Source organism: Bos javanicus, chromosome 10, assembly GCF_032452875.1.
Source record: "Bos javanicus breed banteng chromosome 10, ARS-OSU_banteng_1.0, whole genome shotgun sequence".
NCBI classification, from domain to species: Eukaryota; Metazoa; Chordata; class Mammalia; order Artiodactyla; family Bovidae; genus Bos; species Bos javanicus.
This window is the reverse complement of record NC_083877.1, coordinates 45,377,716-45,404,562: the sequence shown is the minus strand read 5'-3', so window position 1 is coordinate 45,404,562 and position 26,847 is coordinate 45,377,716. Positions and strand designations below refer to the sequence as shown.

Here is a 26,847-nt window from a genome sequence, read left to right as displayed (position 1 = left end):
CTGTTTTCCCAGATAGACAAAGGCACTTCTTAAGCATGTGTTTTTTTTGTTTTGTTTTTTAACAATTTTGATCAAAAGAAATTTTTAGATATTACAATGTCTTTTTAGTCCTCTTGGACAGTGTATATTAAACATAACTTAATCTTTGCAAGATGATCTAAAACTGTAATTGTGAGCAATTCATAAACTGTGGTAAAACAACAGTATCATCCTTAGATGTGGCAAATAGTGCTTTTCCCGTGTTACTGTGTTTATCTTAGGTCCATTTATTCTAGCTTACAGTTTTTCTGACTCTTCCTTCATTATAAAATATCAACTATTTTTAGATGCCACAGTGGAGCTATCCCTGGACAGCACACAAAATAATCAGAAGAAGGTGCCAGCCAAAACACTCATTTCTCTTCCTCCACAGGAGGCCACAAATTCTTCTAAGCCCCAGCCAAGCTATGAGGAGGTGAGAATTTGTGCTATTGGTCTTCTTTTGGATGTTTAGGACTGTGCTGCCAGTCTGAAGTTCAGTTGCTTGAGTTTATTTATAACTCTTGAAGAAGACCTTTGTGGTTAATGAACAGCCAGAATCCAGTAAAGGATTCTTTCCTGGGTAGAGTGTCTGTTATCCAGAGGATAGCACAGAGGCTTTCAATGATCACTAGTGATATTTAGTGTCCAAAGCTCCTATATTCAAGAGTATAGTCTCTCCCCATTCCCTCTTTAGCCTGAAAGAGGCAAGTCTTCCAAAACCTAGTAATTACTCATTATGATCAAAATAACGTTTTAAGAGAATAGATGTAATGAAGACCTTTGAGCAAGCACCAACTTAGAATTGTGGAAGTTGCTTCATTGAGATTGTTAGGAATGGACACAGCTGAAGACTGATGTGTAGAAGGATATATCCTGATATTATCTTGATGTAATATTAATACAGAGTAAAATGAATAGCCTTTTTTGGGGGTATCTTACTCTCATTGTTTGTTTTCTCTTTAAAAGCTAGAGGAAGAAGAACAGGAAGACCAATTTGATTTGACAGTCGGTATAACTGATCCTGAGAAGATAGGTGAGTGTACCTGGGACTCCTGTGATGTTCAGATGTGGCTGTGAAAAGCACAGTTAGCTGGTTTCTAAATGGTTACCTCCAGAGCTGAACCAGCTGTGTGAAGTACTTCATCATCATCTTTCCTATGAAACGATGCTCTTTGCTATGCTTCCAAGGCCAGAAACAGCATTTAAGCTATTTATTTAGGTTTTTCTGGGCTTTAAGAAGAAAAATCAGAAAATTAAATACTATTGAATCCCTTTTTAAAAACCCCACTTTGCCTTCTCCCCGAATTGTGGAGACCATTTTATTCCCTCTTGAGATAAACTCCATGTAAGCACCCTAAAAACACATTTTAAAATTTGGAGATGCTGGATTTATTTTTCCCTTAAGACATTTGGATTTCTTGTTACATATCATTTATTATGTACTCTTGATATTCTAATAAGGTGAGGAAGTCTTCCACTCTCTCTCATAGGTAAAGATTAAAAAATGCAGGTTGAATTTTGGTCAAATGAAAATTAGATTTTCATAACTTTGGCTAGAACATGGATTTTTAGGATAGCCTTCCTGTGTCACAAGTTTGTGAGACCTTAGTGAGCAGAGAGCAACAGGCCTCAACTTTCCTTGTTCTAGGTGTGGTCTCTATGAGAAGAGGCTGCACAGAGCTTTTTCCTCCTATTAAGTAGGGGTGATGGTTAAGAGGAAAAAGGTGATTTCCAACCCTTTGTCTGTTCTGAACTAGGAATAAGAGTCTATAAAAATCTGATTAGACTTTGTGCCAAAATGGTTTGTTGTTAACTGTGGAGTTTTACTTTTCCTAGACTGGTGCACTGGTAGGATGTTCCTGAGCATCCTATACGGTTCCCTGGTCCAGCAGTAGAGGAAACTGAGAACCAATAAGTGAAATGTAGCTTTCCCGTCAGGTCACAACATATGGCCTTTGGTAGAACCTGGACCAAAACTTTGAATTACATGTTTAGAATTCTCTCTTACCTCTCTAATATTTATGAATATTCTATAAGTACATTGATTTTAGGCTAGTTATTAGCTGCTTTACATCCTTGGTAGAACAAAATAAATCATAAGTAAACACTGTTTACTTATGATTTATAACGTTTTATAAGTCATGATGTTTGTACCAGGAGAGGGAAGGAATATGTTAGTTTCCTAGGACTTCTGTAATCAAGTATCACAAACAGTATAGCTTAAAACAACAGAAATGTATTCTCTCAGAGTTCTGGGGGCCAGAAAGTCTGAAATCATGATGTTCTTGAGGCCATGCTCCCTCTGAAGGCACCAGGAAAGGACTGTTCAATGCCTCTCCCCTAGCTTCTGGAGCCTCAGGCATTCCTTGGCCGGTAGCTACATCACTCCAGCTCTGCCTTCACTGTCACATGACATCCTCCCAGGGTGTCTTCACATCATCTTTGCTTTCTGTGTGTCTGTCTCTGTGTCAGAATTTCCCTTTTTTAGGTGGCACCAGTCATACTGAATTAAGGCCCACCATACTGACGTCTTTCTCCCTTAGTTACTTTTATGCTGCTGCTGCTGCTGCTGCTAAGTTGCTTCAGTCGTGTCCGACTCTGTGCGACCCCGTAGACGGCGGCCCACCAGGCTCCCCTGTCCCTGGGATTCTCTAGGCAAGAACACTGGAGTGGGTTGCCATTTCCTTCTCCAATGCATGAAAGTGAAAAGTGAAAGTGAAGTCGTGTCCGACTCCTAGCGACCTCATGGACTGCAGCCCACCAGGCTCCTCCATCCGTGGGATTTTCCAGGCAAAAGTACTGGAGTGGGGTGCCATTGCCTTCTCCGAGTTACTTCTATAAAGACCCTATTTTCAAATAAGGTCACACTCTGATGTACCAGGGGTTAGGACGTCAATATAATTTATTTAGGGGGACACAGTTCAACCCATAACAATAATGTAAATGTCCCATGGATCAGATTTATTTAAACAGAAATCACTTTTGGTGATAAACCTTCATCCCCTTGCATCATCATGTAGATTCTTAGTCACATCACTGTCGAGAAACCAGCTACTTAAAGCATTTTCAGATTCATATTTCAAGATTCACATCGATCTTTATAACAACACCTTCTGTTTATGTGGGCTGTTTATTCAACATGCGCTTCTTATTCCCACAAACATTTAAGTAAATTAGAATCTCACTTCTGCCAGGATATTGCTTTTTAGAGACTTGGCAATTTGCATGTATTATTTTCAGCTTCCTGAAATTACTTAGGAAATTAACGTAAATTTAAAACTGCTGCATTTCTGGAACATTTCCATATCTCATGAGGTCTGGACAGGCAAGTATGTCTGTCTGCTCAAACACTGCCTCAATAAAGACAGCTGGTAAGCAGGCACAGCGTCTGAAGACCTCACTTTGCTATTGTGTCTTACGTACATTTGCACTTAGTCTTCCCTAATTGCAGGCACTAAATTATGGAAATGACCTTTTGGACATTTGACCATAACTATCAAACTGTGAATAAAAGTCTGAATACGTTTTCTATAAAGTAAATTTAAATTTTTTTTTTTTCCTTTTATCGGTGATAAACATCCTTAGTAGTATTAGGCAATACAGTTTAAATGGTTTAGAAGAGAACTAACAGTAGTAATCAATATAAAGTAATTTCTAAAACTTATATTTTGTTTTATATGTTGCTCTTTTGGCAGGGCTTGACTGGGTAAAGAACATAAGCCCTCTCTTCCTGTACAGTCTCCAACTTCTCTGTGTAATTTATAAAAGCAGTTATTCCTAGCCATCTCAGTCAGACCAAATTGTAATATGTGACCCTGCAAGGGTAGAACTTGCCCTCATCCCAGGGCCATTTCACAGGCTTTGGCAGTTAGTCATTGTTGACCTGCATGTTCCTGGTTGGTGTGGGGAAGAGTCAGGGCAGAGAGGAAGGGAATGAAACCAACCCAACGCTCTGGAGCCCGGCACTGGACCTGCATCTGTCTCAAGTCCAATGTGTGTCTTTTCACTACTCACGGAGTTAATGGTGCCTTTATGTTCCTAAGTGGTAGAGGTTAGGACAGTACCACAGAGAAAAACAATTGCTTGAATCCCAAATTATGTAACAGTCAAAGGCTTTTTCAGAAAAATGATTCCTTCAAGGAAGAGAGATTTGTGTGACATCAGGCAGCCCAAGTGTCTTCCTGCCAGGCCCTTTGCTCTGGGAGAACATGCTAGATGAGAGGGGTCAGTGTCCCCCAGCTCGGGTGGAGGGGCTGGGACAGTATTTCTGAAAGAGCAAAGGGAGCCCAGAACTAGCTTAGGGTAGAACTACTTGTTTCCTTTTACATCATTTGCTTCCTTCTCCTCCTCCTGCTTTATACAGCAAGAGAATTGTTTGGATTTAGACAGATGTGTGTAACAAGCCCAAATATTGGCATGGTAACAACCAGTGGATTGTCAGTGTCCAGTGCTGCTTTGTGGAAGGTATAAATAGAGCCTGGCTTTGAAACAGGGAACTGACTCTCTTGTCTAACTCAAAGGGGGACTCAGCCAGCATCCATGGGACCATGATATGTGCCATAGAGGCCTCGAGGCAAAGTAGGAACTGGATTATAGTATAGGATCTAAAGCTTGGAGTTGAAACAAGAGTTCTTCTACACGGTTCCTGTGGCTACCTTATGATTCCTGGTTAAATGTTAGCAAGATTGGTCCTGCTTTAGTTCACAGAATAATCCTCTCCTGCTTTCTGTTCTCCCACAGGGGACGGTATGAATGCCTATGTGGCCTACAAAGTTACAACACAGGTGAGTCCAAGTGACCCTGCTGATGACCACCTTAATAGATTTGGGCGCACATACCAAGAAGGTCATCATTCAGATTATTTCTGGGTATTTCTTTAGTTTCTTTGTCAACATCTTCCTTCAAGTTTACTCAAGATGGAACAAGTCTGCATCCCCTTGGTAATCTCATCTGAGCCTTTCCACTTTTCTTCCAGAGAGCTAACACTTCAATGTGAAACTTTGTAAGTTTTATCAAGACATGTGGTGTATCTGATACAGTGCCATCCCTCTTAAGAGCTATGTGGCTTAGAGCTAGTTTGGCGGATCACCCCAAACTGTATCACCTGTTTAAAAATCATCAGTTCTTCTGAGGTTTCCTATGTGGAGCTTCTTTTAACGCTCTCCCTAACCTTTTGCCCCTCAGGTCTGGTCTTCCTTTTTTATATAATATTAATGCATACAAAACTTACACGTTGTTGTATGCAGGTTATGAAGCATAAAAAATGAAGCCCCGAACCTACCACCAGTCTTAAGATGAGTACCATTGAATCCACCTGCGTGTTTCTCCCTTTCCTTTCCTCTGCCTCACACCTTAGAGGCCACCACTCTCCTGAATTGTCTCTCATTTCCTTTATAAAAAGTCTTCACATATGTATCTCTAAACAATACACTGTTTTGCTTTTTTTTTTTTTGAGTTTCATAAAAATGGTATCATGCTAAAAATAGTGCTTTCTTTACTACCATTGTTCCTCAGATCCATCCATGACGTGCGTAGCTGTAGTTAATTAGTCCATTGTGTGATTATAGCATAATACATTTATCCATTTTCCTGTTGTGAATATTTGGCATGTTTCCAGTTTTTGTAACTATGAGCTGTGAACATTTTTGCACGTGTTTCCTGGCGTACACATAGAAGAGTTTCTTTGGGGTATATTATCAGAAGCAGTTCCCCTGGGTCACAGGTAGTGCAAATTTTGAAGAAAAGAAATACAAACTATGTTTTTAAGTCCTTGTACCAATTTATACTTCCATCAGCAATATGTAAAAGTTCCCATTGACATACTTCCTTGCCAACAATTGGCAAGGCCCCACCTCCTTAAATTTTGCCTGTCTGGTGAGTATTAAATGATCTCTCAATAAAATGTAGGCCTTGTCTCTTTTTACTGGACGTTTCCTTTATATTACCTTTCTCCTGCTTGTTGGCCTGCCCCTGTGTTCTAGACCCTGTGATAGCTTGGAGGCTCAAGTATCTACAGTGTAGACCTTTCGTCTGATCCTCCCCTTAGGGGCAGTGTTTACTGTGTATTTTCTCCAGTTTGGCTGCTTTAATTCTGGCAGCAATACCCTTAATAAGTCAGGGCAGGATGAAAGGATTGGAGATGACCATAAATTTCTAGCTTTAAACTAGATTGCAGCATCTCTCTCCTTAAAGCAAAGGTTCTTAACCTGCAAATAAAACTGAATTTGAATTTAATTAGTTGCCTTCGTAATCCCATGTATGTTAATTTGTGCATTTAAAATCATTATTCTGAGAAGGGCTCCATAGATTTCTAGACAGCCAGAGAGGATTATAACTCCAAAATAGAAAAAGGGCTGAGAATTTCAGCCTTGGAGAAAGTTATTTATGAAGTGTCTAGAAGACCAGGGATCTGGGGAAAGATTCCCTTGATGTCAGCCAGATGACTTTCAATATACTCATCCCCTATTGGAAATGAAATCTTGTGTTTTTTCTGTCCCCAAGACAAGCTTACCAATGTTCAGAAGTAAACACTTTGCAGTGAAAAGAAGATTTAGTGACTTCTTGGGTCTTTATGAGAAGCTTTCAGAGAAGCACTCCCAGAATGGCTTTATTGTCCCTCCTCCACCTGAGAAGAGCCTAATAGGTAAGCCTATTAATTCTGCTTAGATTTTTTTCCTTTGCATTCTTTCTGCAATATACTTTCTAGTTAGTATGTGAGATTACTTCTAATGGTAGTGTAGAATCCAACAGTTAGAAAGGAAGCATTTCCAACGTTTTCCTATAAATCACATGAGGGTTAGAGATACAGCATGTTTTGACATGGTCTCTTTCCTTGGGTGCAGTAGGAGGCCTAGGTTTTAGTTTCCACAGAGTGTGTGTGTGTATGTGTGTGTGTGTGTGTGTGTTGGTATCCTGGAGACTTCAGTGGTTGCGATTCCCTCCAAATTGAAATGTACTCATTGAATGAGGGGAAGGAGGTCAGGCAAGGAATCTTCCCATTACCATCAGTTGATATCTGCTAATCTTTCCCAGAGTCCCATGGCCCCCTTTTAGAAAACATGTGCTCTGGAAGTCCCAGGGTTGAGAACCTTCAACACTTTAAGACTAGTATGAAAACTGACTCTTGTATAAAGAACCTTTTGTTCATGCTTATGCATGACATAGAAGTGGCCTTTGGTTGTATTTTGTAGAGCTCCCTCATTGCCTTCCTCCTGATGCTTTTCTGCAGCCTAAAGCTTTTCATGATGATTTATAGTTTTCTTGTTTTTTTCTTTTAAAATTGTGTTCCAGGAATGACAAAAGTAAAAGTTGGAAAGGAAGATTCTTCTTCTGCAGAATTTCTTGAAAAACGGAGGGCTGCTCTAGAAAGGTAAGTACAATAAAACTATTTTCCTGAGTGCCACGAGAACAAATGAGGCGCTAAAACTGAGACTTAATAACCATGAGACGTTGGCTAGAGTTAGTAGTAGTGAAACTTGAATGGGTTGAAGATTCCCACCTCCGTGTTGTCTGTAGCCTTTCCTAAGTCTCTTTCCTTCCCACGTTAGGAGCAGAGCATCCTCTTCTCCTCTCCTGAGTGAGCAGACAATCATATTCTCCTTTTCAACAATCAGTCAGGAGTGGTTCTGCAGTCTCTTTCCAAGCAGTTACTTTTCGTTCCTTTTTGGAAATGTGAAGAGTATGAACTTACATGTGCTTATAAGCAGAGTCATATAAGTGCCCTGAGGATATTTTAAAGTAATGAAAGACATCGTACCCCTGCCAGCATTTTATAATGCCCCAAACTTTGTAAGGCCAAGCCAACTAACCAGATAACTGCTTACCCTGTAGGTACCTTCAGAGGATTGTGAATCATCCTACCATGTTACAGGACCCTGATGTCAGAGAGTTCTTGGAAAAAGAAGAGGTTAGTATTGTACAAACTGAATTTCACAATTCATATCTACCCCTGTGAAATGAAACTAGTTCCTTCAACAAATATTTGAGCACATGCATATAGCCTAGTCTGACTGTATCATAGTTTATAGGTGCCCAAAAGTGACAAGTATCTTTCAGCCTCTGAAATAAAAGCAGCTCTGCCTGCAGTCAAAAGTAACTGGTTGTAGAGGTCAAATTGCAACCCAGTTTTGTCTTACTGGATCAGCACAGTGATCTGTTTGTCAGGTCTTGGCATGTCCTTCATAGGTTACTACTTGGCTTCGATTGAATGCTTATTTTGTGCCAGGAGCTATGGAATTTTAGTTCAAAGCCATTTAACCACAGACCTCAGAACTGCCAGCATGTAGCAAAAGTGTTGGTTCAAGTGGACAGTCTTTTAACAGGCTATGCATAGGCTATTCATGACTGAAAAATTAGAGACAGTCCAGTTGCTAATAATTGAGAAGTTAGTAAAATATATCAATACAACAAATGCTTAATGCTCATCATAAACAGAAGGTATACAGAAATTCATTGGAGCATACATTTGAAGAATGATGAGGGAGAGGGATAAATCAGGAGTATGAGATTAATGGATATACACTACTATATATAAAGTAGATAAACAATAAGGATTTGCTGTATAACACAAGGAACTCTATTCAGTACCTTGTAATAACCTTATCATGGAAAAGAATCTGAAAAAAAAAATACATATCTATATACATATACAACTGAACCACATTGCTGTACCCCTAGAACTAACACAGTACTATAAATCAACTGTACTTCAGTTTAAAACAAGAATTATTAAAAAAAATAAAAAATAAAACAAGAATTATAAAATGAAACAAGAAACAGCATATAAACATAGCTGAATAAACATGTTAGTCATTAAGAATCAAACACTGGAATAAAACAATGGTGTATCTCATAGGAAAGAAAAGTAGAAGGAAATAAGTGACAGTGTAGAACTGTTGTTTTGTAGTTATTTTTTTATTTTGTTTTTATTTAAAAATTTTTCTTTAATTTGCATATTGTATATATGACTCAAAATAAGAAAATGGTACTAAGTATATGGGTTGCCCACCAAAATGAACTTCTTTAATTAAAAATTCTGTCTAATGCTCTAAATCCTAGTTCTCTGAGATTCCTAAATCCATTTTTCCTTTTCATGCCCTCATACCCGCCTGCTGCCGTAGAGCAGGGTTTATCTCCAGTGGCACTGTTGACATTTTGGGCTGGATCATCCTTTGTTGTGGGGATGTCCTGTGCATTGTTGGTTTAGCAGCATTCCTGGCCTCTAACCACTAGATGCCAGTACCCTCCCCCACCTCCTGTCCCCAGGTTTTTTTTTATCTGGTTGTGTCCAGAGTCTTAGTTTTGGCAGTATGTTTCTTAGTTCAGCATGTGGAATCGTTTGTAGTGGTATGTGAACTCTTAATTGCAGCATGCGAGATCTAGTTCCCTGACCAGGGATCGAATCCGGGTCCCCTGTACTGGGAGCACAGAGTCTTAGCCACTGGACCACCAGGGAAGTCCCCTGTCCCCAGTTTTAGTAAGCAAAATTATCTCCATACATGACCAGCTGTCCCCTGGGGGCAAAATGGCCCTGAGTCTTAACTCTCAAGAGTCCTGGGCACTAAAATCTTAATTGTTCAGCGTGGTATACTACATATACTATGGATTCTCCAGCATCCTTTTCATACCTTAGGAAAGGAGTGGGAAGACTGAACTAGTCAAATTGTTTCTAAGTATTTGGCATGCTTGACTAAACTAGATGTCCATAAAAGTAGCCTCAATCTATTATGCTCCTTTGTTCCCTGAGGAAAATTCGAATGGAATTACAGCTTCAAAGTGTCTCTCAAGATTTTAAGTCTAGCTGTGTGTGAGTATGCATCCACAAAGAACTTTTGACTTTTAAACAAAAGCATTTGGTATTTAAGCAGTTCATGCCTGGGTAGGCAGATAATCTCAATATGAGGTCACCTGGCCACATAACACACACTGCCTGTCTTTCTGCACACAGTATCAAAAGCTGACAATTTTGCTGATTCTCTTTAATATGGTCCTTTGATTTTTTTTCTCTCCACATTGCTAGTTAAGGATTTGTCTAACTGCCCTTGAAAATAATAGCCTACAGTTCAGATAATTTATTTGGCAAGTTTGGGGCATGCCATCTGATGGATACTAATTCTTCTGAACCTAAAATAGGGGCAGCAGATAACTTGCCACCCCGCCTTCTTGGTCTTGTAGCTGCCACGTGCTGTGGGTACCCAGACATTGAGTGGCGCTGGTCTCCTCAAGATGTTCAACAAAGCTACAGATGCGGTCAGCAAAATGACCATCAAGATGAATGAATCTGACATTGTGAGTAGCACTGGGCCTCTCAGCTTCCCCAGCCCCCTCAGGGTTATGGGTCAGAAGCCTTGAGGAGTCCTGAAATTTCTGAGATTAGAGACTTTCTTTTTACAATAATTCAGTCCCTTAAAAAAGAAGAAAAAAACTGCTAAGGAAAAGACAGCTCTACACCTGTATGATGAGTAGCCTCCTTTAAAGCTTTGGGCCTGTGTGTTTCAGTGGTTTGAGGAGAAGCTCCAGGAGGTAGAGTGTGAGGAGCAGCGCTTACGGAAACTGCATGCCGTTGTAGAAACTCTAGTCAACCACAGGAAAGGTAACAAGCTTCTGACGTGCACTTGGAGCTGGGGGGAAGCTGATGTCTCCAGTGAGCTAGAGATGGGAGGGCATGTTGTTCCCAAACCTCTCAGCCGTTCAAGTTGAAATTCTCAACCCACTTGGTCCTTGATGTTCTGATCAAAGAGATAATGCCTTGCGTCTCCTGACAGGAAACATGCCTCTGCCGCTGAAGGCATTGTACTCTTTACCCGGGAGGAATGCAGAGAAGCCGTCCCAGTTACAGCTTGACCTGGGATTGTGGGCTTTGGTTGGTGGCATTGAGTTGGTGGCTTATATCCAAAACGATGCTACATGCCTTAGCTACATGGTCCAATGAGAAATATGTAAATGCGGGAAACCATGTATGTCTCCTAACCCTTCTTCACCTTTCTCTGGTGAGATTTGCTTAAGAGCTAGTGAAATTTGCCAAGTTTGAATGCTTTAAACATGCTGATAATCAGGAGTCTAAACAGGCAGAAAACCATTAGATGTAAGGGTTGGCAAAATATGACCCAGCCCCCTGGGTCATATCTAGTCATAGACATATTGGTCATGGACCTATTGCTGTGGCTCTAAGTGGTTTTTAACATTTTTGAAGAGGTGGAGTGGAAGGGTGGGGGAAGGGAGCAAGGAGAGTGAGCCATATGTGGTCGGCAAAGGTTAAAATACCTGGCAGAAAGTTGTTCTGCTCTGGTGCACGCAAGACTATGCAGTGTGTACATACACTCTCTCTCATGCAGGCAGGCTGCTTACTGTGAGCTCTAATGTGAAAATCAGAACTGTGCCATTGGCCTGTTTCTATTAACTGGCCCCTGGTTCTCCAGGAGCATCAGCACTGCTCCATCCAAGTAAGCTTAACCTAGGGAAACTGAGGGCAGCAGGCACTCTCTTTGCTCGTGTGCCCGAGCTGCATCACCCTCACTTTCTGAATTCAGTTGGCTCTGATGTAAGTGACCAGTGGTTGCCAGACACGCGGGGGCCAGCATAGCTCAGGCACCCGGGGAGTGCCAGCCGACTTGTCCCTCTTTCTCGGGAGATCAGAGGCTCTGCTGTCTTCCTCCTTCCAGAGCTAGCGCTAAACACAGCCCAGTTTGCCAAGAGTCTCGCCATGCTTGGGAGCTCTGAGGACAACACAGCACTGTCACGGGCTCTCTCCCAGCTGGCTGAGGTGGAAGAAAAGATCGAGCAGCTCCACCAGGAACAGGCCAACAATGACTTCTTCCTCCTCGCGGAGCTCCTGAGTGACTATATTCGCCTCCTGGCCATAGTCCGCGTAAGCATCTCGTTCCTCTCCTCTTTTTCCTCCACTGGATTTAATTTGTCTTTTCCTTTGCTCTTCTTCTCAAGATGGTTTCATCCATTATAGCTTGAAATAGGTATAGTTTTTCTACTCTCAAAAGTATCTTGTGAACTGAAACATCCATTAAACTCTTAGTTGTCTCTGAGTCATTTTGAGGCCCACAGCCAGTGTTTTAAATCAGCTTGAAGAAAAGACCACTCTTGAATTTCCAAGTAGGCCCTTCCTTATTGTTGAAGCTGGACAGCATCCTATATTCCTTTCTTCAAGCAAGGCTGTTCCAGGCCTAGGTCTGGGCCCCTTGGAGCTGTGACTTCCTCAGACCTCTGGTCTTTGCCTTCTTAACAGTATGCGGCAGCTTGGCCCCAGTAAGAGCTCTTGCTGGCTTCCACTTTTCCCTCCAGTGTGGGCTACCAGGTAACTACACACAACTAGTGTGTTGCTGCATGGAGGAGTGTGGCCAGGGGGCTGAGGGAGCTTGTCACCAGAGCTGTGCTGTGCTGACCACACTGGTGACAAGACTGCAGCCTGCCCCTCAGGTCAAGCACCTCACCTTCTCTTCTGGTGACCAAGGCACTCTGGTTCCCTGATCTTTCAGAATGGCTGAGGAAGCTTCACTGGGCAGTGAGATTAGCTCTTGCATGGCCTCTCTGAGACAGAGGAAGGAGCCAAGAGGGAACCTGGCACCTGCCCTAATAGGGCCTGAATCTGCCTGATCCGGGTTGGGACCAGAACATCTGAGCCTCTGAGTTGGAACAGAGCCACACAAACATTCTATCTCTCCCCCCATCCCCGAGCTCTCCCCAGCCTGAGAGCTCCTGCATTGTCAGGAGCCACGCTGCCCCCAGCACTCATTTTCTCTGTGATAGAGTTGCTTAATATAGTCTGTAAGATTGCTCACTGTCCTCTCCGTTTGCTGTTTGGTTTGCTGCTAACTCCAGAGTGATAAGAGGCTGGAAAAATAACCTGTTCTGGCATGCTTGGGACAGGTCAGACTACTTAGACTAGAAAGCCACCCCAGGGAAGGGTTCTCTCTGGGGATGCTTTCAGAGAGCAGTGTTGTCTGGGGCTTCTGGAGAGCTCAGCATTTGGGTATGACCCTCAGGCCAGGAACCCTGTATGGAGAGGGGTGAGGGAGGCCTCATTGAGGCAGCTCGCCTTAGTGCCCAGAACTGCAAGCTGGTCTTTTCTCAGAGACCCCACCTGCCCTTCTTGTGGTCATGTGCCGGCAGTGGGACTGGAGAGATGAACAGATGTTACTTCTCTGCTGAAACCTGCAGCTGTACCACAGTTAGCCTAGGGTTTTAGGTTGGATTTGAGGTCACACCTTACCTGATCCTTTATTCAGCTGTTTAGAAATGGCAGATAAGCAGCAGTGACTATGCAGGGGAAAATAAATTTGGTGTCCTTTCACTCCCTGAGGTTCAAGTCTTGGCAAAGGCCTGAACTAAGGAGGCCTGGAAAACATCCAGGGAACTCTCACAGGGGAGGGGAGCAGAAGGAGCAGTGCTGGGAGGCTGCCCCAGGCAGAGGCCTTTCATCCCAGCCTCTTGAAGCCTACAGAGCCAGTGGGGGTGCGGGATGATTTGGTTAGCCCAACAGGCATCCTCTGGACATGCTGATTGTGATCAAGGAACTGAAAACAGGGAAGACCAGCAGATGGACTTCGGAGAGCTTCTTGAAGGCCCTGATAGCCGCGAGCAGTTGAATGTATGGATGAGATGATGTTTACTTAGTATAAAGATCTGTTAAGCTGAAGGTGGTGGGGAGATCTGTCAAGCTCACCCTGTATATTGTTTGGGTGTCAGTATAGAGTTTGCTTCCTTAGGTTGGTCTTCTCTGATGTGTCTCCCAGGCTCAACTAGGTCCCCAAGTGTTTTTTTGCAGTACTCTGCTTGTTTTTTCTGTACTCTGCATTCTTAGGATTACTTATTGGCAGTTAGTAATACAATGTCAGGCTTTTCCTGTTAGATTTCAAGCTCCATGAAAGCAGGCCTATGTGTTTCATTTCCTACTATATTCTTAGCCCTTGGCACAGGGCAGGCATTTAAGGAAAGTGTGTAGACTCATGAACTGACTGATCTCAGGGAGTCCGTTTGAAAGCGATAGATTGGGTATGGGCATCAGACCACCTGCTTGCCCTGGGCCATCCAGCCTTGGGAGCAGCATGATGCAGGTCTGCTGGAGCCTTGGAGAGAGGTCTTACCCAAGTTTGTGCTTTTGGACGTTAAACTTCCAGCTGGGCATTAACACAAGATTGTGGAACCTGCCTTTGCTCGGCCCTTCCCCAGCACAGCCGCTGGGAGAGCCCCCTTCCCCCAAGGCAGAGCCAGCAGAGCGCCTGAAGGGCTGGTTGTGCTTTTCCCCAACCTTCACCCCTACAGGCCGCCTTTGACCAGCGCATGAAGACGTGGCAGCGCTGGCAGGATGCTCAGACCACCCTGCAGAAGAAGCGGGAGGCTGAGGCTCGGCTGCTGTGGGCCAACAAGCCGGACAAGCTGCAGCAGGCCAAGGATGAGATTGTAGAGGTGAGCCACTGCAGGGACATTCTGGCTCCTGAGTGAGTCCGGGTTCCACCCCACTGAGCTGCTTAGAACCCCTCAGCAGGCAAGAGAACTAATGGAGTCTAAAGGACTGCTGCTGCTGCTGCTGCTAAGTCACTTCAGTCGTGTCCGACTCTGTGCGACCCCATAGATGGCAGCCCACCAGGCTCCCCCGTCCCTGGGATTCTCCAGGCAAGAACACTGGAGTGGGTTGCCATTTCCTTCTCCAGTGCATGAAAGTGAAAAGTGAAAGTGAAGTCGCTCAGTCTTGTCCGACTCTTCGAGACCCCATGGACTGCAGCCTACCAGGCTCCTTCGTCCATGGGATTTTCTAGGCAAAATTACTGGAGTGGGGTGGTCTAAAGGGCAGTGGCCAGCAAAACTGCTGCGAATGGCCCAGGGTCTGCCCTGAGATTGGGCCCTCCTCCTCCTCTCCTGTTCCACCCACACTTGCCAAATTAGAATCTCTGCAGGAGCAGTCCTGTCTGGGTCTTTGAAAAGCTCCAAGGTGATTCACATGTGCCCTTCCGGTGAGAACTAAATTCAGTTCTCTGGGCCTCCCAGCCTTGCTGGCAAGTACCTGAACTGGAGCCTCTGGGGAACTAGATTTCTTAGGAACCAGACTTGGCCTGAGACACATGGCACCTGTTTCCCAGCCAGTTCCAGAGGTGACCTCTACTGGAGTCTGGATTACCTGTGGAATCTCCATATCTAATCTTACCCAGAGGGACAAACAAATGACCAATTGAGGTCTCAGATACACAGTTGCTGTTCAGAGGTAAAGACTTAATAGTAACTCCATAATATGTTAAGGGATCCTTTCTTTCCTCTTTCTTCCCAGTGGGAGTCTCGGGTGACTCAGTATGAAAGGGACTTTGAAAGGATTTCAACTGTGGTCCGAAAAGAAGTGATACGGTTTGAGGTAAGATAGAAGACCCTCCTTCTCACCAGTGTGCAGTGCCTGGTTTAGTGGTGGTACTGGTTTTGTCCGTGTCTCTACTGAGTAGGGAGACAGACGGCAGTGCCAGCGACTTGGCAGTTACTGTGAACAAGCATGGCTGTGTGTGTGTGTGTGTGTGTGTGTGTGTGTGTACGCGCGCGCTCACGTTTGTGTGTTTGTTCCTGAGGCAAAGTGGCTGTCCTCCACTGGTTGCTGGACCAGAGCAGTTAGACACAAAACAAAGCTTGCCCTGTCATAACCCCTCTGCTCCCCTGTCCTTTCTCCTCGCTTTCCCACCCTGCCACCATTCAAGAAAGCCTTGCAAGAGGTTATTGGGCTGGAAATTGTAGCTAATCCAGCTGCTGCCTCTCCTTTCTGAGGCTGTGTTCAGCCTTGGTCAGCAAAAACATCACCATCCTGTCAAGAGGGGAAGGAGCAACTGTCAGGATGGTCAGTGTAGAATCCTGTCTCCTTTAGAAAGAGAAATCCAGGGACTTCAGAAACCACGTGATCAAGTACCTCGAGACACTCCTGTATTCACAGCAGCAGGTATGTAACTTGTGCATGGCTTTCTTCCTCTCCTGCTTGCTTGGGCCAGCTGCATACTTGAGACTTTGGTGACAGGGTGGTCTGGCATACATCAGGGGTCTGGACCCTGCTTAATCAATAATTGAACATAAGTCCTGTTTCTGTAATGTGGAGCATCCAGTAGGGTCTTTTGCTAATAAGCAGGATAGCCCTAATCCTACAGTGAGTTAGTTTTTAAGGACAAACCCCAACTCTACTCTCCCTGTAACCCCCTGATACCACCTAGCCCTCTTGAGGCTGAGGCCCCAGTCGGTATGTGGAACAATGACCCTGTTGTGAGGAGCTGACTGACCTGAGCCAAGCTGTGGCCCCCACGGGGGTACTTCCTCTGGGGCAGAACCAGGACTGTCTTCAGACCTTGTACTTGATGCTTCCTTCAGTCTAGAGAGGTAAGGGTAGTGTGGCTGGCCAGCCAGTCTGTCCCAGGGTCCACTCTCAGCATACGCATTTGCTCAGCTTGGCCTCAGCCTAGGCCAGGCTGAGGAAATGGTCTCCCTGTGCTGGCCAAGGGCACTTGGGGGAGTGCCTTGGCTTGCTCCCCTTCCAGGCTCAGGCTCTGCCACTCGATGGGAGCACTTGCTTACTGATCCCACTTCTTTGCAGCTGGCTAAGTACTGGGAAGCCTTCCTTCCTGAGGCAAAGGCCATCTCCTAATGGACCGAGGACACCAGAGCCACCTGCCTGACGCTGCCTTTTTATACACTGTCCTCCACCTCTGCCGGGCCCAGTGATGCATCCTGCCTAGCCTGGACTTCACCCCTTCCCTCCTGCCCCCACAACTGCGCTGTCCCCAGTCTCTCTAACCGTTACTTCACTTAGCTTCCATATATATTTTCTTACCTGAAGGAATAGTTTCTTGCTTTAAGCAAAAGTCCTATACTAGGTGGTGGAATTAGGGGATGGGGTGGAGTATTGATATAAATATATAAATACAAATGTATATTTTTCAGGATGTGGTTAGGAACTGGGGATAACGTTTTCTGTTACTCCTGACGGTGCCATGAAAAGATTATGTAATAAAATACTTTAAAATCGGGTCACATGACTGAGAATGGTGGTGCTTTTTGCTCTAGGCTGGGGAACAGTTGGGAAGCAGCTCTAAACAAGAAGTGCCCAGGAGAGTTGTGTAATGAGTTCCTCTCCACAGGAGCTCGTGGGCCTTGGCTCCTGCTCCTCCACAGGACTGGGGTTTCCTTTGCTCTCTCTACCCTAGCTGCCTGTTCTGAGGGACTCTTAGTAACTCTTACTCCTGCTTCTTTAGGGAAGGAGTTTTAAACACGTCTCTTATAATAAGAGGAACAAAACCAGTTCTCCCGCAAAGGAGGCAGACTTTCATTTTTATTCCTGCCCTGTTTCTCTAAGCTGCCCAGGGCTCTCTGAGAGTTTGCCTTCTGATAGCAAAGCCTTGTGTTCCGAACTTCTTTTTGCCACCCATCAAAGCAGGTGCTCAGTAGACTGGTTTATGTTAAAAATGTAAAGGACTGATAAGGACTTAACAGTTCACCCCACTGACAACAGAACCAGGCACTCTGCCTTGAGATAAAGTCATCCCAGAGTTCCTAAACCTTCTGAGTTCCAAGAAGCTTTACGGTCTATGCCCAGGAGAGAGCATGTCGGCAAGAGGCCCTGGTGTTGTGAGCACAAGCCAAGGGCATTCAAAGGGGTCTCTGTGCTGGCCTGGCCAGGGAGGCCCAGTCTCAGATGTGCCCTTGCTGGGCTTCCCCTCAGCTGCGTCCACAGCTGCTCAGCTCGCTGCTCAGAGCAGACTGAAGCCACTGTGTGGGGCAGGGCTGGCAGACTGCCTGCAGGGGAGCTTCATACTCCTAGCCCCACCACCCTCAGATGCCCTTGTGAGGGCGCTCCAGACCCAGTGTCTGTTCTTGGGGTGAGGGATAGGTGTCAAGGTTTGGGGAGGGGCAGCCTGAGGCAAGAGAAGGCAGTCAATAGCACTCATCTCCAGTATTCTCCAGCATACCTGCCGGATGAGGGAGTGCCTATGCTGGCAAGTATTTTTTTCAATATGCTGATTTTTTCTTTTTTTTTTGTTTTAAGAAAAAGTCACTCGTCTCTCCCTTCCCCTAATATCCTTATTACCACCTTTGATATTACCCTTCCAATCTTACTTATGTGCTTGCTCTGCTTAGTTATAATAATGGACACATAAAATACTTTGTATCCGGCTTTCATCATTCAACCCTGTATAAGCTATAAGCATTTTTTCTATTTTGTTATGTATTTTCACAGATGTTTATTTGTAACGCTCTGTAATTTTAAATAGAGTGACTGTACCATAATTCTGACTCATCCCTTGTTGTTGGATTGCTGGTTGGTTTGGGAACTTTTAGAATTTTAATATGATTTTAAACTTACAGAAAAGTTACCGGAATATCACGAAGAACTCCCACTTACCAAGTGCTTATATTTTACCCCATTTGCATTATGACTGACAATTTGCTTCATCTGTATTTATATGTTGTATTTTCTCAATCACTGAGAGTCAGTTGTAGATATTGTTACCCCTCTACCCCAAAACTTCAGTAAGCCTTTCCTTAAGAAAAAGGACTTCGTCTCATAATTTATAACCGTAACCACTTGTCAGAAGCAGGAAGTATAATGCTGACGTCACGCTGACACTGACGGAATGCTGTCATCTACCCCTGCTCGCCGTTTAAATGGTGTCAGGTGTCCTGGTGCTGTTCCTTACGGTGATTCCCTTTTTCCTGATGCAGAATCGTGTTACATTTAGTTGTGATACATGCTTAACACGTGTCTCTCAATTCAGATGTTTTTCCTTTTATTACCTTGGCCTTTTTGAAGAATACAGCCAGACATTTTGTAGAATGTTCCTCAAATTGGATTGGTCTCATGGACTAGATTAGGGTTTGGCATGTCGGGCAGGAACATCACAGAAGTGATGTGTCCTCTGTGTGTGTCTTAAGTTGGCAGGTGATGTTAGTTGATCCCATTAATATTGACGTTAGCTCTGTGATCACTTGGTTAAGTTAATGCCTGCCAGACTTCCCCTTTCTAAGTTGACTTCTCCCCTTTGTAAGTAACAAGTTACTTGTGGGGGGACACTTTGATGTCATTACATACTTTGTTCTTCATTCAGTGTGATTTTCTAACTCCATAGTTTCTTCTACACTTGTTTGACATTCTACTTCTAAAGGAAAGCATCTTCCTCCCTACTTATTAATGTTTGTTTATAGGTATGGTTGAATGGATTCCTATTTACTCAAAGTTGCGAGGTGTTGCTTTGATTCTCAAACCATCCCAGATTTCTAGCAGGCTCCTATGTCTTTGAATATGTCCCTTTCATTTTTTTTTTTTAAACACTTTCTTACTTTCTGGCTTAAGGTGTTCCAGACTTACCTTGTATCTTCCCAGCCCCAGCCGTGGAATCAGCCATTTTTTTCCCAGGGAATCTTGATTCCTTTGAATGGAAAATGATTTTAAGAAATCAAGATCTGGGTGCTGAGTGCCCATTGCTACTGGAATGTCATTGCTTCTAGGCTTTTCTTGGCAGACAGAGCAAGGAAATAACTGTAGATAAAGATATATGGAAATATTGAGGGAGATGGAGATAGATGATATAAATAATTAAAAATCATGAATTCATAGTAGCCCCATAAATTTTATTCTCATCTCCCTTTTTCATATTTTTAACTCTCTGAGAAAATTTTAAACTTTCTCTTTGCTTTGTTTTGTTCCATCCAGTGATCCTCTTGATGTAAGTCTGTTTTTGTTATTTCCTGGAGACAGACTCCCTTCTGGTGTCAAAGCTTCCTTCTCAGAGCTTTTCTCTCTGTCCCAAGGCTCATGGAGCCAGCTGCCTTCAGGGCCTGTGCATTTCTGTGCAGAACTTGGAAGTTAAGAAGACCAATAGCAGTTTACCCGTACTGAGCCAGAGGCCTGTACGTGGGGATAGGGCCACAATGATGGAGTTGTTCCACTTGGAGACTCAGGAGGAAAAAATTGGAGAAGGGGATGCTTGAACTGTGTCTTCAAGGTGAAGAGGTTTTTGTTCCTTCCGTGGGACCGTCTGCCTTCCTGTGTCATGTCGTGAGAGGTGGGCCCACCTAGGGAATACCAGTGGCTTGAGTGGCCAGGTCAAGTCAGTGGACGGCCCATGGAGTGGTGGCAGGAGCTGGATGTGGCCAGGTCAAGTCAGTGGACGGCCCATGGAGTGGTGGCAAGAGCTGGGTCACACCGTGCCTGTCACCTGTGGTGCTCTTTGAGCATGACCCTGCAGGTGTGGGGAGCTCCTGGAAGGACTTAAGCAGGAGATAACATGGTCACATTTATGATGTAGACACATCAGAAGATACAAGGCTGGAGGCACAGAGAGTCAGCCAGAGTGCTGAGGAGGGTAGTAGTAATGGAGTCCAGGCTCAGGGAGAGGAGTCAGTGGCAGCAAAGAGCCCCTGGGGGCTGCTCACTGATAGGACGAAAGGCCTGAGGAAGAGAGTGGTAGCTGGCATGACCCATGAGCTTCTGACCTGCATTTCAGGGTAGATGGTGACAATGGTCATGACATAGGTAGCACAGGAGGCCAAATAGGTTTGGAGCAAATGGGCGGGGAAGCAGCGGTGACAGCAAGTGCATGACCGCGTCATTCATATAAGAGGCTCGTCTGAATGAAAAGGGAGGACTGTGCCGAGAGGTAAGGGAGATGCAAAGTCAAAGCTGGCTTTGTTTCATTTAAAGGCATGTCAGACCTAACATGTTAACAGAATTCAGAGGAGAGAAAGGGAATAGCCATCATCCATGTCTGGGAGCAAATGCAAAACGCACAGCACAGGGAGCCTTGCTGCTGGGGCTGGGTAAGAAAGATTAACTGTATGGCGATCCAGATGTTCTCAGACACGGCTATCTTGTTGACCTATTTGAGTCAAGTGGTTTACAGAAGAGGTGTGGAAATGAGTCTTACTTCTCCTGCTTCCCTGTGGGTTATTTCCCCCATGCATCTCTGGGCTTCGGAGTCCTGAAGGTGAGGGCTTAGAGCTGAAGAGACCCCAGCATTCAGAATGGGTCTTCAGCAACAGAACAAATGCAAGAAGTAGAAATGATAGGAAGCGTTACACGTGGATATTTGTAACACTGAGCTCTTTCTGAGTGATTTTCATTCAGAAATGAATGTAGCTGAGAAGCCTAAAGAAAATAAAGAATGCCTGGGCATCTCAAATTTGAAAAATCATGAGAAGATAATGGAAATCTAAAGATGGGGCCAGGAACTGGTTGAGAAAGGAGCGTGGCAATGGAAGGAGTGTCCTTTGCTGAGCATGTTTAGAGCCCACGTGGGATTGGAAACCATGGATTCTGAGGAACAGCAGACCCTAAGGTGGTGGGATTTTCCCCACCAGTTCCCAGCAGCCTTTGGGAGGGGGAGGAGTAGAAAAGGAAGAGAATGGTGATTCCCTCTTTTCCTACATTTGACCCATGCCTGAACAGGACACTCTGCCTTAATGAGGCACTGGCTAAGAGTCTCAGCTCCGCGTTGGGGAAGAGTTGGGTCAGAGCTCAGAGTTAGAAATGCGCTAGAACAACTCACCCTTGTCTTCTGGCCCCGGGGTTGGTGCGCCGTCACCTGCCAATGTCTTGTGATACCAGTTGTGTGGCTTAATGTTGGCAATCTCTGCCAAACAAAAATTCTGTAATATTTAATTTGGGCCTTAGGGTATCCATAGGAGCGCGATGGCTACAAAGAACAGGACGCGATGAGACAGGTGACTGAAACACAAAAAGCAATTTAAGGCATAAAAAAAAAATAAGACAATAAACTCTCCAAAGTGGAACATCTCTTTAACCTTGTGACTCCTGAAAATATCTGGGCTTTAAATAGGTGCTGTGTAGGTAACTGTTGAATGAGCTCCAACAGTGGGCTCTGCCACCTGGCCTTCACAGCCTGCTGTCAGAGGACTCCAGCTCGCCGTTCCCTGTTTATCTCCTAGTCCTTCACAGCAGCGTGCGTACCTCACGGAAACAGACTCCACATATGCTCCTTCCTTCCCCACTGCTGAGTAGCGTAAGAAGCCTTTATTATCAGTGGCCTTTGCACCTGAAGCGCCCTATCTCAGGCCCTCGTCCCTCCCTTCAATCTTAAACTTACACCTGTCTGAAACAGCCAGCCTTCCGTATTGTGGATGAAAGTGTGAGTAAATAGAGACGAGGGCACTGGTTGGTGTGTCAGGACACTCCCTGGGGATTCCCATAGACACTTCTAGAAACCCAAGTCCATGAAGATGGCTATGCAAAGAAGCCCATCATAGCATTGTTTACAGCTGTAAAATTTGAAATCAATCTAACGTACAGCAGGAAGGGATTAAATGAATTATGGTACATAATGCAATTAGATTTTATACAGTCATTGAAGATGATATACAGCTATATTCATTGGCAAGAAAAACTCATTTTTGAGTAAGAATAGGTTACAGAATTACATGTATGATATGGTCTGCATTTATATAAAATTATATACGAGAAGGATGTTGATTGAATTGTTAACTGTGGTTGCCTCCAGGGATGGAATTTTGCATTATTTAAAATTTTTATACTATCTGATATTGCTTGGAATTTGTATATTATTTTTATAATCATAAACATTAAATAAAGCTATTTTCATTGTGGGAAAACAACCCACTGCATCCTTTGAGGCCTACATTCTCTGGGAAACTTTCTTTGACCCACCCTCCCACCCTACCCTATTCCCCACTGGAGTGGGAGCCCCGGCTCCTTTATAGCTCTTGACTTAGCACTTCGCTGTCTCCTTAAAATTCTGGTCTTTCTCACCCTTGATTGTAATATTATCTCAGCAGCCTCCATGGCTCTGAACTCCTTAAGATCATGGTTACTCTAGATGGATACTCATCTAGGTCCCTCCTCCACTTCGGGATTCAGAAATAGGCCTGATTTGGGGTTTGGTGGGCTATGCTGCTGTGGGCTTCTCTCGTGGCTCATACAGTAAAGCATCCGCCTGCAATGCAGGAAACCTTGGTTCAGTCCCTTGGTAGAGAAGATCCCTGGAGAAGGGAATGGTAACCCACTCCAGTATTCTTGCCTGGAGAGTTCCATGGACAGAGGAACCTTGTGGGCTATAGTCCATGGGGTTACAAAGAGCTGGACATGACTGAGCAATTAACAGGCTTTGCAGTGGTTGGCAAAACGGGTGTTCAGTGCCCCAGGTGAGGCCTACAGGTGGGAGGTGATAGCCACCTGCCTCATTGCTTGCCCCTGATAAGCCTCCTCCCTCCCCTTTGCCTTTGTTGCGGAAATGCCCCTCTGGCTCTGCTGACCAGACCTCTGGGGCAGAAATCCTCCCCACCCCCAACATCAAGGCTGCTCAAGGAGGCCAGCTGCTCAGCCTCTGTGGGATTCATTCTGGGTCCAGAAAAAACCCCAAAGGAAAAAACCCTGTCCCATCTGAGATAGGACCTTTCTCTAAAGGGATGTGACAATTGTTTCCAAATGACTGCCCCCTTCTAGCTTAAGTGCTCTCAGCTTCCTCTTCCCTTATGAGTGACACCAGTAACGGCCACAGGGGCCCAGGAGTGGGTCTCTCCTTGGGAACATAAGCAGCCTCACCAGAAAAAAATGATGAGGCACCTGGCAGCCAGGAAACGTGCAGGGCAGCGTCCAGACTGTCCCGGTAGTCCCATCCCACCCCAGGACCCCGTAACAAGAGCTGCCATGTGGTAAACACCTTCCCCTGCCAGTGGGTGCAGTGGTGTGACACTCACCTGGCCCCATGACCCTGCCAGGTGGGCGTCATTATCTACATGAAAAGACTGAGGCTTAGAGACCTTAAGCAGCTTGCCCAAGGTCACACCGAAGAGCTAAGGCTTGAACATTAGTCTACTTGACTCAGCCTGTCTGCACCCCGATATCCCACATCTGAAGATGGACAAGGAGGATCTAAACGCTAACCCACTAAGCTGTTTCCTTAAACGTCTGAACAAACTCACACAGCAGGGCTATCAAGGAGAAGTTACCCACCTGACGTTGTAGGCATTTGCACTTCTCTGACCCTGTGAGGTGCTTTCCCCAGATGTGCTCAGTGTGTGGCAGGAGCAGAAGCCGGAAGACAGAGAAGCAGCTTGGGTGAGTAGCTGGGGACCATTAACGGCAGAGTCTAAAAACTCTACTTGCCAAGAAACCCCAGACAGTATCCAAGGCTCGAGTGGGTCGAGGGCGGGGCAGCACCTCCCTTCCAGACAGGAAGGCCTGCTGCTGTGGGCACCCCGCACCTTTACCTGTTGGCCTTAGTTCTTGGCCTTACAGCCTTCTTCATGATAAACTCCTGTGACTTGAGGGTGCCTGAGTACCTTGAACCCCAGTGCCAGCACACCAGAGGGGCGATCAGTTGTTCCCCTGACATGCCACTGTAAGGGAAGTTAGGAGTGAGTTGTTGTAGGGCCAGAAGAGTCTCCCCGGGAAGCTCGTGCTCCGGCGCGAGGTGGCTGGGGTCCTCTCCGCAGCTCCCCTGCCCTGGCCTTGCATCATGCTGTCTGAAGCAGCTGCACTTCCATCCTGCGGCAAGAGGCAGGTGGCTCCTAGGAGCGACACTGCTGGCTGCAGCCTACCAGGCCCCTGAGAAACAGGGTGCCAGCCTAACCCAGGGCCAAACTTTGCTCTCAGGGCTCGGGCAGGATGTGCTTGTCAGAGGTGCCTTCCTAACACAGCCCTGTCCACAGCCCACTTCTCCCTTCCTCGCACCTCAGTTTCCTCATCTGTAACATGATGAATATAGACTAGCTAATCATTTAAAATGTTTTAGCATTTAGAATATTTTTTTAGGTATCTACACCAAAGTCCAATATTTACAACATAAATTTCTAAATTTTATTATTTCAGATGTATAAGATGTACTTACTAAGCAGTTAAGTGCTCTGAAACTTGGAATGAAGAGGACAGTTGCTTATTTACACCAACCTCGATCGCTTCCACTTCTTTATCTTTTTTTTTTGGTTGTACAATATTAGAATATCAGGAAAAGCCTGATTACAGAGTTAGTAGTTGGAGTAACTAATAGGATTTTTGGTGTGTGTGTGTGTTTAAGCTAACCTTGCAACCTCAGGATACTGAAAGGAATATAAGAGTTTGTTTTTGTTGTTTCAAAAATGAATTATTAACAATATATGAGATGAACTATGTGTAATCTCCACAACCCCACAGTTTTGGCCTACAAAAACAGCGAATTCATCTAATTCAGTCAAATAAGAATAGCTAACGTTCACTTACTGTGTTTACATGCTAAACACTGTGCGAGCATGGTGTCATTTAGTCTACACACAAGTCCCCCTGGTACAGATGAGGACCCAGAAACAAGGGTGTCGTCCAAGGTTGCCCAGGTGACCAGAGCGCCCACGCCCGCCCCCCACCCAGCCCTCGGGAGCAGCAGTCCTGGCCCAGCCTTGCCCCAGGGTTGCTGGGACCCCAGGTCAGCCTGCCTCCGCCCGCCCGCGGGGAGGGGAAGAATCCAGCCTCTGTGCCCAGCGGCGCCCGCCGGCCCAGGAGCTGTTTGTTTTCTTAACGGGGTTAACCAAACCTCCGGAGCAGCAGAAGTCGAGCCCGAGTCCGTGAAAGGGGCTTTGTGTGCGGGCGCCGGAGCACGAGGGCGGGCCGGGCGGGCGGGTGGTGGAGGGGCGGGGGCGGGAGCCGCGATCCAGCCCACCTGCACGCCCGAGACCAGGCGGCCCCAGGAGCGGGTCGGGTCGGCAGAACACCTCCGCCCCCAGCCCTTGCCCTCTGCTCGGTCCTTGATCTTCATCTCCAGGCTCTACATCTGGACAGCGGGGCGAGAGTGGCCCCCCTCCCTGGCAGGGCTGTGTGAGCTGAAACAGGCAGGCATTTCCAACATGGCCCCCAACCGGGAGCATCAGATTCACCAGCGACCTTGTGGAAAACTCAGGGGATCAGACTGCCTGCCAGGCCTACACATTCAGAAAAGCCGTCAGGGCCCTATAACCTGAGTCTGGAACTTAGCTCAGTGTTCATATAGGGAGCCGGCCAACGCTTAAAGTATACAGGAAACAAACTTCTCCTTTGACAGTAATAACTGCTCTGGAGTGTACATCGTGTCAGGTGTTCCTCTTTACAGGAAAATAGTCTCTGGACGTGGTTTTATCTCCCCAAAGATATAAATGTCTCCAGATCCAGGATTTGTTTTTCTTTTGAATCTTTATACTCATGTATGAATGAAATCGGAGAACGCAATGGCACCCCACTCCAGTACTCTTGCCTGGAAAATCCCATGGACGGAGGAGCCTGGTAGGCTGTAGTCCATGGGGTCGCAAAGAGTCGTACATGACTGAGCGACTTCACTTTCACTTTTCACTTTCATGCACTGGAGAAGGAAATGGCAACCCACTCCAGTGTTCTTGCCTGGAGAATCCCAGGGACGGGGGAGCCTGGTGGGCTGCCGTCTCTGGGGTCGCACAGAGTCGGACACGACTGAAGCGACTTAGCAGCAGCAGCATGAATGAAATGCCATGGAGTAAGGATCTGCGGCTTCCCAGGTGGCACCAGTGGTAAAGAACCCGCCTGTCACTGCAGGAGACACAAGAGATGCTGGTTTGATCCCTGGGTGAGGAAGATCCTTGGAGGACGGCATGGCAACCCACTCCAGTATTTTCACCTAGAGAATCCCACGGACAGAGAGCCTGGCGGGCTATAGTCCATAGGGTCACACAGAGTCAGACTCGACTAAAGCGACTTAGCATGCAAAAGGAGCTGCATATTTCCTACAAGATATTTCACATCAGGTGCATCAAATCTCCTATAACTGGGAATGAAAATCCATTGATTTGAGACTTCTCAGGAACATCTGAAAATTGAACAAATGAATAAGGTAGATGACCGTCTGCAGA

General features: G+C 45.5%; 1 protein-coding gene and 1 long non-coding RNA gene across 5 annotated transcripts in view; one reads left to right on the top strand and one right to left on the bottom strand.

The window, feature by feature from the left end:
- Positions 1 to 17,019, top strand: part of SNX1 (sorting nexin 1) — a 36,934-nt gene extending 19,915 nt beyond the window's left edge. For 3 of the 4 annotated variants that reach the window (XM_061431006.1, XM_061431003.1, XM_061431002.1), the window contains exons 3-15: positions 327 to 454; positions 988 to 1,054; positions 4,762 to 4,805; positions 6,523 to 6,664; positions 7,312 to 7,390; positions 7,852 to 7,927; positions 10,195 to 10,308; positions 10,519 to 10,612; positions 11,682 to 11,887; positions 14,296 to 14,439; positions 15,296 to 15,376; positions 15,872 to 15,943; positions 16,586 to 17,019. In XM_061431006.1, the coding sequence (XP_061286990.1) occupies positions 327 to 454; positions 988 to 1,054; positions 4,762 to 4,805; positions 6,523 to 6,664; positions 7,312 to 7,390; positions 7,852 to 7,927; positions 10,195 to 10,308; positions 10,519 to 10,612; positions 11,682 to 11,887; positions 14,296 to 14,439; positions 15,296 to 15,376; positions 15,872 to 15,943; positions 16,586 to 16,636 (1,298 nt within the window). In that variant the 3' untranslated portion in view covers positions 16,637 to 17,019. The other variant, XM_061431004.1, reaches the window with a different exon arrangement.
- Positions 17,020 to 18,790: 1,771 nt separating this feature from the next.
- LOC133256177 (uncharacterized) lies at positions 18,791 to 25,627 on the bottom strand. The gene is made up of 2 exons (XR_009739118.1): positions 23,975 to 25,627; positions 18,791 to 21,712 (listed from the first exon to the last, which is right to left on the bottom strand). It is a non-coding gene; the product is annotated as an uncharacterized LOC133256177 (long non-coding RNA).
- Between the last annotated feature and the right edge of the window lie 1,220 nt (positions 25,628 to 26,847).